This window comes from Oculina patagonica, chromosome 1 (genome assembly GCF_052425735.1).
Source record: "Oculina patagonica isolate OP01 chromosome 1, crgOcupat, whole genome shotgun sequence".
NCBI classification, from domain to species: domain Eukaryota; kingdom Metazoa; phylum Cnidaria; class Anthozoa; order Scleractinia; family Oculinidae; genus Oculina; species Oculina patagonica.
Genome location: NC_135758.1, coordinates 9,411,776 through 9,424,108, shown reverse-complemented (window position 1 = coordinate 9,424,108; position 12,333 = coordinate 9,411,776). Strand labels below are relative to the sequence as shown.

The window sequence follows — 12,333 nt, the reverse complement described above, 5'->3', positions numbered from 1 at the left end:
CGTGTGAAATAACTTCCGGTTACACACTCTCTCTCTTCTAACGGTCGCTAAATGATCTTGCAAAATAAACGTCTTAAAGGGCTCGGGGCGGCAAAAAAACACGACACAAGACACATTCAGCATTTCATCTTAACTTTTATTGAATCATTTAGAGTAAATTTTATATTTTGTAGTAAATCGAAGCCGACGTAATGTTTCTCTATATATCTTCTATATGCGCCATTGATTTCAACATGACCTTATGTCAACAATTATTAACCACGAACACATAGGGTGGTCTGCCTGTGGTGTCTGGTGAAAAAGCTGTCAGAGGAGGTCATGCGGGTAAGATTTGTGAAGATCGCATGACGGCGCTAGATCACGTACGCTTACAAGATCGCTAAGAAGATCGCTTTGCACGGTAAAATTTTGAAGTGCGGACAAACTTGACATCCTCTGCGCCCTGTGGCAACAACAAGCGTTAATTTTGAGCAGCAGAAAAAAAAAATTGAGAGAAAGATGCGTCCGACCACTTTGTGTTTATACTCGCCTGAAAAAGATGAAATGCGAATCCCGGGGGGGCACTCCCCTATATGGCCTATACGGGGACGTGCCGCTGGATAGGGTATGGTTTTTGACTCCTCCGGTCCTGAACAGGGTATATAATTTCAAGCTCCTCTGTCCTAAACAGGGCCTGAAGCTGTCCTAGACAGGGTATGGCTGCAAGACTGTCGTCCATGTATTTACATTGTTTTCGCTTTCGCTTCAATAAAAAGCATTATTTTATTCGGCCGGATAGGCGTTTTTGCATTTCAATGCTTCAAACATCGCGTATGGGACGCAATCACCATAAAGCGTAAATGATTGTTGATGTTGTCCTTTGTCCTAAATAGGGTCTTAGAATAGGGGGTGTTGTCCTACACAGGGTAGGCATTTTAAGTTTTTATTGTCCTAAACAGGGTCAGGGTTTCAAACCTCCAGCGGCACCCCTATACCTAAACTTAGGTCAAGTACCCCCCCCCCCCCCGGGATGCGAATATACATGAGATTACGTGACGCGAAACAACGCAGTACGGGTGGTAGGGGAAAACGTGTTGCATTTACATTTAATGCATAAATTACTTAAAATGGAGTGAGTGAGCGCAATTGACTTCCATCCGTATACCTCATAGCACACCATGAGGTAAAAACGAGAGTGTTCTCGTCTCCTGTTCTCTTCCGCTCGGGAGGGGATTGGTTTCGGCAACACGCGGGCTTCTCGAAAAAAGGGATCTGGAAACGAAAGTATTAGCACTTTGCGTGACTGAATGAAATATCATACATGTTATTAATTGGCACTCCTAATAATGCCAACTTGCAATTTAATACGCTGAGCAATAGACAGACTACGTGTAGTTTTATTGACAACGACGCGAGATACAATGCAAAGCGTGCATTGCTTCGAATTCAATTCTGAGAGATACTTATGAATATTGAGTACCCATTGTTCCCGAAAACATACATAAAGGATGCGAAAACGCGTTCTGGTTGATCGATCGGCAAGCATGGCGTTGAATCGATTACAAACTGTTTCAACTTACGAAGAATTCAACGCTTTCTTGGTCACCATTGCTGACGAAATAACGGAAGAAGAACTTAAAGACATGAAATTTCTGTGCTTGGAACCAAACAACAATTTACCGAGAGGACGGCTTGATCGAATCAGCGAACCACGGCGGTTTGTACATTTCCTCCGAGAAAGTGGAAAAATTTGGCCGGAAGATGTCTCGTACTTGGTATGGCTTTTGGACACTGTCGGGAAAAAACAACTGGCCGATATGATCAGGGACAGAGGTAAGAATTTACCATGTTTGATATCTATTGTGAATACAACCTTTTAGGTGACCAAATTATTGTGAATACTGTTACTCGCGTAATCGTGAACTCAGTTTGTCATTGATCGGGCGCGCGATCAGAAGACCCCGACTGTCCTGTGTTATTTACAACCCACAGTCACCAGTCAGTTTTATTTCACATTTTACATCTGTTATGTAAAGTCGAACTGGTAAAAAAACCCGGCTTTTCGAGGTAAATACTGCCAGTGAAATAAATTTATTGCAATAGTAGATTTCGCGGTACTAAACGCCACGATGTTTGTGCCAGGCTCAATCGAAAATCGAAAGCGCTTCGTGTGGTTTTTCCTAGAATTTAAGACACTTTAGAACGTATTTAAACAGAGAAAGTTACATCCAACGCAAAGGCTAAAATAATCAGAGCGAAGAAGCTTAAAAATTGGCTTCAATTCGCATTGTTTGATTCAGTAGTGCATGTTTGTGTGCATTAAAATAATTAATTGCCGTCTAGCGTGTGTCTGTATCCAGTCTGTGATGTCACGCTAAGTCACGCCATTTATTTTCCCATCATTTATGTGTCATGCAAAATGGGAGAATGAAGTTCTGATGTAGATTCGACAGACTTTAGGGTTGTAAGAGACTTATAATCTGGTGAACCAATTTAGTTTCCCACTATAAAATCCACATAAAAAACAAAACAAAAACAAACAAAAACAAAAACAAAATAAAATCACTATATTATCGATTATTTTATTTTTTACATCAAAAAGGCGATAAATTCAAGGGTTGATTATTTTAAATAATGCTCACTGTAAGACACACTGTAAATATTTTGTTTTTTTATCTCATGTTAATAAAAAAATGATCACATCAAGAACACCGAACACGAGCTTTTTAGGTGTCACTATTTTATTTTTGTAATTATTGACTAAGTGCATTCGACGAAGGAGAGCGCAAGCCTAATTTTGTTTTTGCGTCCTGTCTTTTGAGTTGGTATGCCTGTGTACTGTTAATGGATCGAGCCGCTTGCGCTCGCAGATGTAAGGACACCAGATTGGGCCCCCCATTTGAATTTTGCAGGGGCAAATCTCGGCCGGGAACAAGATGGCGCCCCAAACTGAGCTTAAAAACATTATTTTGCTTGAAAAAAGGGCTAAAAACGTGTGGCCAAAATTGTAGTTTTGCCGAAAATGTCATTGAAACATTATAAGGTTATCATCCAAGGTAGCAGGGTTGTCTTCAGTCACCGAACGTCATAAAAAGAGTGGAAATCGAGTAAGTCGATGCGTAGTTTCGTACAGAGTTCGTTCGTAGGTTTTCCTGCAATTATATCTTGCCCAAAACAACAAATTGTTAGAATTACATGCATCGAGAGTGGGTAAAATGCGGATCAAAATTGTTTTATCATTTCTTTGAATTTAATTTGTGATAAATCGTCATTCCTAGAAACACTGAGACGTTTTGACGAGAAAATCGTTGTATATTGAATGTTCAGCATGCGTGTAATGGATCACTGTATGGATTATGTCTGTATTTTTAAGTACTTTGTGGAATTTCAAATCGAAATGAAACTGTTTCCAGAAGTTTGTGGAAGTTTTAATCTCGTTTAGTGCCAAACGATAACAAGTCAAGTGAAATAAATAATTAGTTTTGTGTACATAATATTTCAATCATTCTATGTTTTTTTTTTTTGGCTCGTCACACAAACTTTCTCACACGTATCCTCCTCGCGTTTAGTGAGGTTTAAGAGTGTGTCCATACGAGGACCAGGCAACACGTGATACAGCTCATATCACCGATTTCGCCCAGACTTAGCATAAATGCTGGGTATGGTGAGCTATTTACTGTGACAAAACATCAGCTTAAAATATTTTATTCCCTTCAAGTTATGGCACCTTTTGCAAAAATGGCCATTTTTCACTAATTTATGCATATTTAATTAGCTGACTTTGATTGACCAGTTCCACAAGAAAAAAAGTTTTCTGAAAATAAAATTCACTGCATTATATTCTGTGGTTATTAGGCTTTAAGTACAATAATTCACTTCAACAGTCTGATTTGATTTCTTCTCCTCAAACGGTCTTTTGGAAGGTACAAATTTCGTACTGTTGGAAATAGCCTTTAACTAGTGGCCAATATCTCCCATGAGCAACAACTTATATACATTATTCTTACATGGGTAATGAAATCCATCTCTAAACTTCACAAAAATGCCACAAAATGTCTGGGGACTTCAATATTTTATTAGTATTGAGGAACTAAACACACGTGACTTAACGATTTCTTGCTATTGCATCAAAATTCACCGAAACACAGAAGCCATTTATTTGCCTCAATTTGGCATAAAATCGGTACAAAATAGCTAATCAAGCATAAATCTATAGATAACAATCAAAATATTGGCGAAGAAAAGGCAGTTAGGACATTTTTCGGAGCGTTTTCAGAGCCGATATAATTCAGCAATGTTGTGATAGCAAATGTAAAAATAGCAGCGAAAGATTTTCTTCAAAAGCTCGCTCAATTCAACATTTAGGCACATCAAAGTTAAGAAACAAGAAAGTAATACTACATACATGCCACTTATCGACACACAGATGCTTTCTTTTGAAGAATTTGTTCTTCCTCGCTGCACTTCGATCCTTCGATCGATCTCAATTGACATGTACTGTTGCTTTGAGGCGCTATGAACTTAGCCAATACATCGTGGTTCATTCTTCGTGAAAGGTGTAAACGGGTTGTCAATAAAGTCATTCAAAGAGCTGTTCAAAGTTCACGGAAGGACACTTCTCTCAGCCAGTTTGAATGAAATAAATTTAACTGGAAAATAAACAGCCGCCATGTTGCATTTCCGTTTCAGTCAGCGGTACGGCCGTTCACTGGGGCAAGTACGTAGTGTAGTCATCATATAGTTGTTTGACTAAATCCTATATAGGGATATTCATAGAGGGGATACATAGCCTAGCCCTACACAGCTATACACACCTATACATAGCTTAACACAGCTATACATAGCTATACACACGCGTGTTCATTTGCTTTTCCTCCGCAAATGTTTGTTTTCGTTGGAATAAGTAGCGGATGCGTTTCTACCTTCTGAACAACCGGGGCTTGATCTTAGCCTTATAAGTAGTCTGCGTTTCTTGTAAAAGTGAGAATTTTTTTCAACTTCTCCATTGAATTTTTTTGATAAATAGTTGATGAGAAATACACTGGATGCAGTGTAATGTATGCGATGCAATCGGTTTTGATGCTCTGAAATTGAGCTCTGAAATGTCGGAAACCATTAAATAATCAGAGAAAGTTTTTTCCATCTTATATCAGGTTAAAACTAGTATGTTTATTGTTTTTTTGTTGTTTCTGTCTTTTTGGGAGGTGGGGGAGGGGGTGAATATGGAAATTCGAAGAAATGGCGGTCGGGTTGTCAGCCTGGCCTGTGTACGACATCTATTCCTTCTGTTCAAATCGTCTATATTATATTACACTTTGGCAGCTAGGAGACTGAATTTGTACCCACTCTCTTTTTCGGGATCCCACAAAGTTCTCCATCTGTCCATTTACCGATAAACGTCATTACTGCAGTTTTGTTTTAGAAAAGGGCTTTTATGGGGACAAATTTTTCCTCCTGAATGCGCACATTGCAAGTGACGAATTGCGGCTTCAAATGATAATTTTCTTCATCACCGACTCAATTTAAGTGGCTATGTGAGTTACAAAGACGCGAATGCAGACTTTTGTAAAGAGCTTAAACCCCGCATTAACACTAAACAAATTTATTGCAAGACTAGGACTACGCAAGACGGCAAAACTTAAATTTTAGCTAATGTTTCAACCAGCACAGGTAGTCTTCTGTCTTATTCGAGGTCAACGCGAGGGAAACCCGTTTTATTTTTTGTTGTTTTCTCTCTCTACATTCACACCTTTATAGATATATGTATATATTTGCTGCGCCATATAGACTGCGTCGCTAAAGGCATTTCGTACGTGAATACTTTGTTCAGTTCAGCACAGACGCTCCCCCAACTAAAGCACTTGCGCAAGAAAGACCACCTGCTACGATTACAAAACCTACCTCGCTATCCACCGGATAGTGATTTATCCCGTGGTAAACGTTATTCTCCAATTTTGCTGAGTTATTCATTTTTTCCCATTTATGCCCCGGGGGTAGGGGAATTTGGTCAAAAAATGTAATCGTTATGCGCGGTATTAATCACTATTTCCGCCAGGGGAGGGGAATTTGAGCAAGCAATAAAAAATACAAATGTCTGGAAAGTAACTGGGAGACGTTGACATTTTGATTTGTTTAACTGTGTAGCGTCTTTTATGCTAAAAATAATTGTTTATGTTCCAAAATGACGCTAAATGGCGGTATAAAACTGCTCCGACGTTTCGGCAATACTGCCTTCTTCAGGGTGCCACCCCAAAAAAGGCAGTATTGCCGAGACGTCGGAGCAGTTTTATACCGCCATTTAGCGTCATTTTGGAACATTAACAATTATTTTGATTTGTTTGCCGTGCATGCCGACCGTTGAACATAAAAATCAAGAACTCTGTTTCGGTGAAAGTCAAATGGAACAGCATTTTTTCTGGAAAATCTCTTCGGAAATTGACGGAACGTCAGAAATTTTCTTACCACTTGTAAGGTTTCCCAGTTCTAGTCTCCCATCCTTCGGAAAGAAATAACAGGAAACTGAGCTACAAATGGTAAGCGACATCTATTTCGGTTAGTTTGCTAATTTTGGAAAGAAGCCTTTCAATTCCAACCGGTTCTCTCCAACAAATGGTAAGCACCCTAGAGTTTGTTCAGCGTCACATTGCGGTAAACACGTCAAGCTGTAGCGGAGGAAATAGTTTTCCCTACGACAATTTGAAAATATTCTCATTTTCATCACAAACGCATCCAACGAACACTCGCAGAGGAAAAGCAAATGATCGCGCCTGTGGTCACGCGTGATGGACGCGTGATGCCCAGTGAACGACCGTACCGCTGACTGAAACCGCAGGCTCAAAGGTAGAAATTCAACATGGCGGCTGTTTATTTTCCAGTTAAATTTATTTCATGCGAACTGGCTGAGAAAAGTGTCCTTCCGTGAACTTTGAACAGCTCTTTGAATGACTTTATTGACAACCTGTTCACACCTTTCACGAAGAATGAACCACGATGTATTGGCTAAGTTCATAGCGCCTCAAAGCAACAGTACATGTCAATTGAGATCGATCGAAGGATCGAAGTGCAGCGAGGAAGAACAAATTCTTCAAAAGAAAGCATCTGTGTGTCGATAAGTGGCATGTATGTAGTATTACTTTCTTGTTTCTTAACTTTGATGTGCCTAAATGTTGAATTGAGCGAGCTTTTGAAGAAAATCTTTCGCTGCTATTTTTACATTTGCTATCACAACATTGCTGAATTATATCGGCTCTGAAAACACTCCGAAAAATGTCCTAACTGCCTTTTCTTCGCCAATATTTTGATTGTTATCTATAGATTTATGCTTGATTAGCTATTTTGTACCGATTTTATGTCAAATTGAGGCAAATAAATGGCTTCTGTGTTTCGGTGAATTTTGATGAAATAGCAAGAAATCGTTAAGTTACGTGTGTTTAGTTCCTCAATACTAATAAAATATTGAAGTCCCCAGACATTTTGTGGCATTTTTGTGAAGTTTAGAGATGGATTTCATTACCCATGTAAGAATAATGTATATAAGTTGTTGCTCATGGGAGATATTGGGCACTAGTTAAAGGCTATTTCCAATAGTACGAAATTTGTACCTTCCAAAAGACCGTTTGAGGAGAAGAAATCAAATCAGACGGTTGAAGTGAATTATTGTACTTAAAGCCTAATAACCACAGAATATAGTGCAGTGAATTTTATTTTCAGAAGTCTTTTTTTCTTGTGGAACTGGTCAATCAAAGTCATCTAATTAAATATGCATAAATTAGTGAAAAATGGCCATTTTTGCAAAAGGTGCCATATCTTGAAGGGAATAAAATATTTTGAGCTGATGTTTTGTCACAGTAAATAGCTCACCATACCCAACATTTATGCTAAGTTTGGGCGAAATCGGTGATATGAGCTGTATCACCTGTTACCTGGTTCTGCCCTGTTCTCTCACGGGCACACTCTTAAGCATAGTAACTAACTTTGGTATAAGGCATACTACTAGTAGGCCGACCATCTCTTTTTTTTTTGCCATAGCCTGCCTACCTTGGGTCTATTTTATCTGTAGGTCGAACGCACTTCCCCTAATCTCTGATTACTAATATCTAATATCTAATATCTTCAGCGTCGCAGCTCGAGCCAGTCGTATCCCACAACTGGGCCAGTTGCATTTTTTTTAATTTGGCAGGGAGGGAGTGAAAGAATGGGAGGTAGAGGGAGATGGGTTGACTTTTCACCAGAAGTAGGGGAGAGGGGTTAACTGTAGCCTGTGTACAGAAAAAGACAGAAAAGTTAGGTGCAGGGGGTATTTGGGATAAACGCCGGGAGTAATATTTCAAAAATCACCAAAATATGCCGGGACTACGAAGTTTTATAAAATATTCCAACGCCCAATCCTTTACCACCCCTTCACCCACTCATCTATTCGACCTACAGTTCTGCCCGGGTTATAACAAACTCATTTTTTACGCTATAGGGGCCTACTTACTACCAGGTCCTTCAACATTCAGCCCTTTAATAAATCTGCGTTTTGCTCGTGTTTTCATTTCAGTCCTGCCAGGCTCACCATGTTCACCCGGAGTGGGTAAACTTGGAATACTTCCCTGTCTAACAAAACACTTCATAGGAAGGGATGCAGACGTGGATGACGTCATAAAGAAACTGCGGACAGATTCATCTCGCATGGTGGTCGTCGTTTCTCCGCCGGGAATGGGCAAGACGCAAGTTACAATTCGTGCAAGCCAGTTGTTGCAGAGAGAAGATTGCCTGAACGTTATATACGTCGAAAGGCAGGACAGGCTGATCGATATCTGTGGTGAAATCTTAGATCATTTAAGTAGTCGGCGCTGGTCCGTAAGCGTCGATCTGGTATCGCAGGCGAAGCGCAAACTATCGGAACTCCAAGAAGACACTGTTATTGTACTCGACAACACAGAAGACGTACAAGGAAAGAACTTTGATGACTTTGCTGAATGGCTGGTGAAGTACGCACCAAAAGTTCAGTTAATAATCACTACTCGGGAAGATGTAGGCTTTGATTCACCAGACATACACAAAGTTCATCTAAAGCCTTTACGCGTGGACTCATCTACTAAATTACTTTGGCAATTGGTTGCAAGTTGCAGCGACGAGCATGTTAAAGAACTTGGTGAGCTTTGTGGTGGTATACCCCTGCTTCTCATCAACTGTGCTTGTCTGATTAATAATTATTTTAACCCCGAAGTTTTAATCCAAGAACTCAGAGAGAACCCCATAAGACTCCTCAAGTCCAATGCAACAGAGGTTTACAATGCACTGGGAAGGTTCATCAGAAAGTTTTCAGAAGACTTGATAAGACATCTCGTCGTTCTCTCTGTTTTCCCAGCGTTTTTCTCTCCCAAGGACATTGAATTTCTTTTTGAAGACCAGCACCAACTTGAGACGGTAAAGACAAAACTGATCAAGTGCGGTCTTCTCCAAATGGCGAACGATCAGAAGTTCAACATACATCCCTTGGTCCAAGCCTACTGCAGAGCAGAAAGAGACTTTTTAAACATGGTTGATGTAGGACGCGACGCTCAGCGCAAGTTCAACGGCCATTACCTGGAGCTGGTAAAGAGTCTAAGCAAAAAGTTCATCAGCAAGAATTCAGCTTTGAGTGCCATCCAAACATTTCGAGAACAAAAACCGAATATAATGGAAGCACTAAAGTGCTGCTTGAAAGACGCAAGCGATGTAGACCAGAAAGAATTAGCCATAGATGTTGCTAACAGCACTGAAGTGCTGGATTTCTTGGCGAAAGTTTTAACGCCACCCGAAGAGTGTGCTAAACTGTACCAGAAGTGCTGTGACATTGCGATGACTTCCGGTGATAAGAAGAGACATGCGGAGAGTTTAAACTCTCTTGGGTTCCGTCGGCTCTGTGACGTGTCTCACAGCAAGGACGACCCAGAGGGCAGCCGGGTAACGCTGGAGGTGTTTCAGGAAGCTCATGATATCCGCAAGACATTACCAGAGGAGGAGCAAAAGTGTCAGACGCATGCGCACACCATCAGCAAACTTGGCTTGTGTTACGTCCTTCAGGTAACCATTGTATTTTTTTCTTTTGTGTGTTAGGAAATAAAGTAGACTATTGAGAACGAAAATTTTAAAACCCAAAATCTTGGTAAGCATTTCTTCCATCAGATTAGTACAAGAGCTGGCAATTGGAACGTTCGGGAGGGGGTGGGGGGCGTTGCATATGACAGGGGCTAGGGGAAACAATAGAGCGGAGACCAGCGAATTTGCACATCTAAGACCGAGAACTGGGTGCAGTACCGGGGAGGGGGGGGGGGGGGGAGGGGGTAATTCAAAGAAAGTTGCTTTTGTCAGGGCCTGCTACTTATACAGATTTATTTTATTTGTGGCGAGAATAGTTGCATCTCGTACTGAATGTAGTCTATTCTTAAAACGGTAGAGAGAGCATCACCTTGTTGTTTCTGTGTAAAGCTTCACTCTGGTTTCAAAAAAATAAACATTTTAAATACATCATTAATCCACACTTGGTCTGCCTACAAATGGGCGCTTTTGCTATGCTTCTTTCGTCAACAGTAAAAGGAAACAAACACATGCCATCAACTATTCGGAAAATGGATCATTGTTGAGAATCTAATACTTAATAATTCTTTGTTTTGTAGGGAAAAGAAGAGAAGGGACGTGCGTTTATCAAACAGGGGATCGCTATGAGAGAAGATCTGAGAGTTCCATTGTATGTCGCCGCTGGTTACTGTGATCTTGGAAGTAAGTGTAGATATCACTTGGTAACTGATTTTTGTCGGATAGTTTTTAAAGAGGTGCACGGTATAAATTTAAACCTGTACCTGGCATGCATAGCCTTTGAAGGGTTTTCACCACTGAGAAATAAGGTATTAATAAAATTTAAAAAAAATGACCATATTTTTACTTGTGAAGTTATCGGCAAGGTCACTATTGCTCACTGGCTGAAACTAAAAAAACGTTGTTGGTATAAAATTGAAACATGTTCGTATCTCTTTTGGCAATCTTCTGCAATTTCTCGATGATCTTTAGAATTTTTCAGAAAAGCCTGATTGGAAACGTTCACAATTTTCAAAAATCTTTGCGGGAAATTAGATTATCTTCGAAAAATCATTGTCGAGTCATGCACTTGACGAGAAATTCATGTGTTCGTGAACTGCAGATAGTGTGAAGTCAAAAAAGGTTGATCAAAGATTTTGCCTACAATTTTAATAATTCCGCCAGGGTCTCACTAAATTTTCATAAAAAATATGACTAAAAACTCCCTTCTTCTTTGTGTGGGCTTTGTTACGTTGCGTACTACTATTTTATAACTAACTTCTTTACAATTCCATCAGACAGCTATCGGCTTTGTGGCGACCATAAGACAGCAATCGAAATCTGGAAAATGAACACTCTGCCAGTTTACAAAGAGGAGCTTGGCGACCACCCCTGGACTGCGTCCATCGTGCACTACATCGCTGACTCGTACAAGGCCCTCGCGACTGGAAGCTCAGAACAAGGGTACGCTGACCAGGCTGAAATGTATTTCCGAGAAGCTCTTGAGTTAAGAAAGAGACTGTTAGGATTCCATCAGGATACTGCTCGCTCGCACGTCTTTCTTGGCGACGTTTTAGTCATTCGTGGAGAATTCCAATCGGCTTTGGAGCAGCTTGAAAGAGCGCTGGAGATCCAGAAAGATCTTTTAGGCCCTCAGCATAAGATCACCACCGACACACTGAACAAAATAACAGATGTGGTTGCGAGACTGAGTTACAAAGATTAGACAAAGATAGCATACTTGTCCCAAGAGGCGCTTGTCTCTCTTAGCCGGCAGAACCTGGGGCACGATAAACAAGTGGCTCTGGAGACACATGATTTCATTAACTAAATTTTTAACAAAGAGAATTTAAATCTCGCCAATCATATTAACCGTATTAAAATCCCTTACAGCAAAATGATTTTAATTTGTTAAATTAAATTTTCTTTGTTGAAGCCGTAGCCAACTGATCAAATCATGTGTCCCCAGAGCCACTCGTTCGTCGTGCCCCAGGCTCTGCAGGCTAAGAGGGACGAGAATGACAAAGATAGCTTTAAGAAGGTAGCGATTGCCTCATCATTTGGAAAGTGAAAAAAAAAAAACGATCACTAGCGACAAGAATTGATCACTTTATTTCGGTGCTCGTATATTATAACAATAGAGTTGATGTTCTTAGACGTGAAAATGTTTTTGGCCCGACTCAGGCTCATTTAGGTCCGAGACGCAAGCGACTGGAGGGCTAAAATGAGCTCTGAGAAGGACAAAAACATATTAACGATTCTTATTATAATAATTTCGGAGAGAAATAATAAAATGAATTAATGACAGCA

The 12,333-nt window shown here is 40.2% G+C and overlaps 1 protein-coding gene across 1 annotated transcript; it reads left to right on the top strand.

The window, feature by feature from the left end:
• Window positions 1-1,367: 1,367 nt before the first annotated feature.
• Window positions 1,368-12,330, top strand: LOC144656000 (uncharacterized). Its single transcript, XM_078516211.1, has 4 exons — window positions 1,368-1,812; window positions 8,522-10,032; window positions 10,626-10,728; window positions 11,322-12,330. Exons 1-4 carry the CDS (start codon window positions 1,488-1,490, stop codon window positions 11,747-11,749), a joined length of 2,367 nt encoding a protein of 788 aa, XP_078372337.1. The 5' UTR covers window positions 1,368-1,487; the 3' UTR covers window positions 11,750-12,330.
• The last annotated feature ends 3 nt before the right edge of the window (window positions 12,331-12,333 follow it).

What these genes read in the sequence shown, in the direction of transcription:
- LOC144656000 (XM_078516211.1), top strand. Translation starts at nt 1,488, where the DNA reads ATGCGAAAACGCGTTCTGGTTGATCGATCGGCAAGCATGGCGTTGAAT. An exon ending in CGATATGATCAGGGACAGAG is followed by an intron (nt 1,813 to 8,521) that starts GTAAGAATTTAC and finishes TTTTCATTTCAG; the next exon opens with TCCTGCCAGGCTCACCATGT. An exon ending in GCTTGTGTTACGTCCTTCAG is followed by an intron (nt 10,033 to 10,625) that starts GTAACCATTGTA and finishes TTTGTTTTGTAG; the next exon opens with GGAAAAGAAGAGAAGGGACG.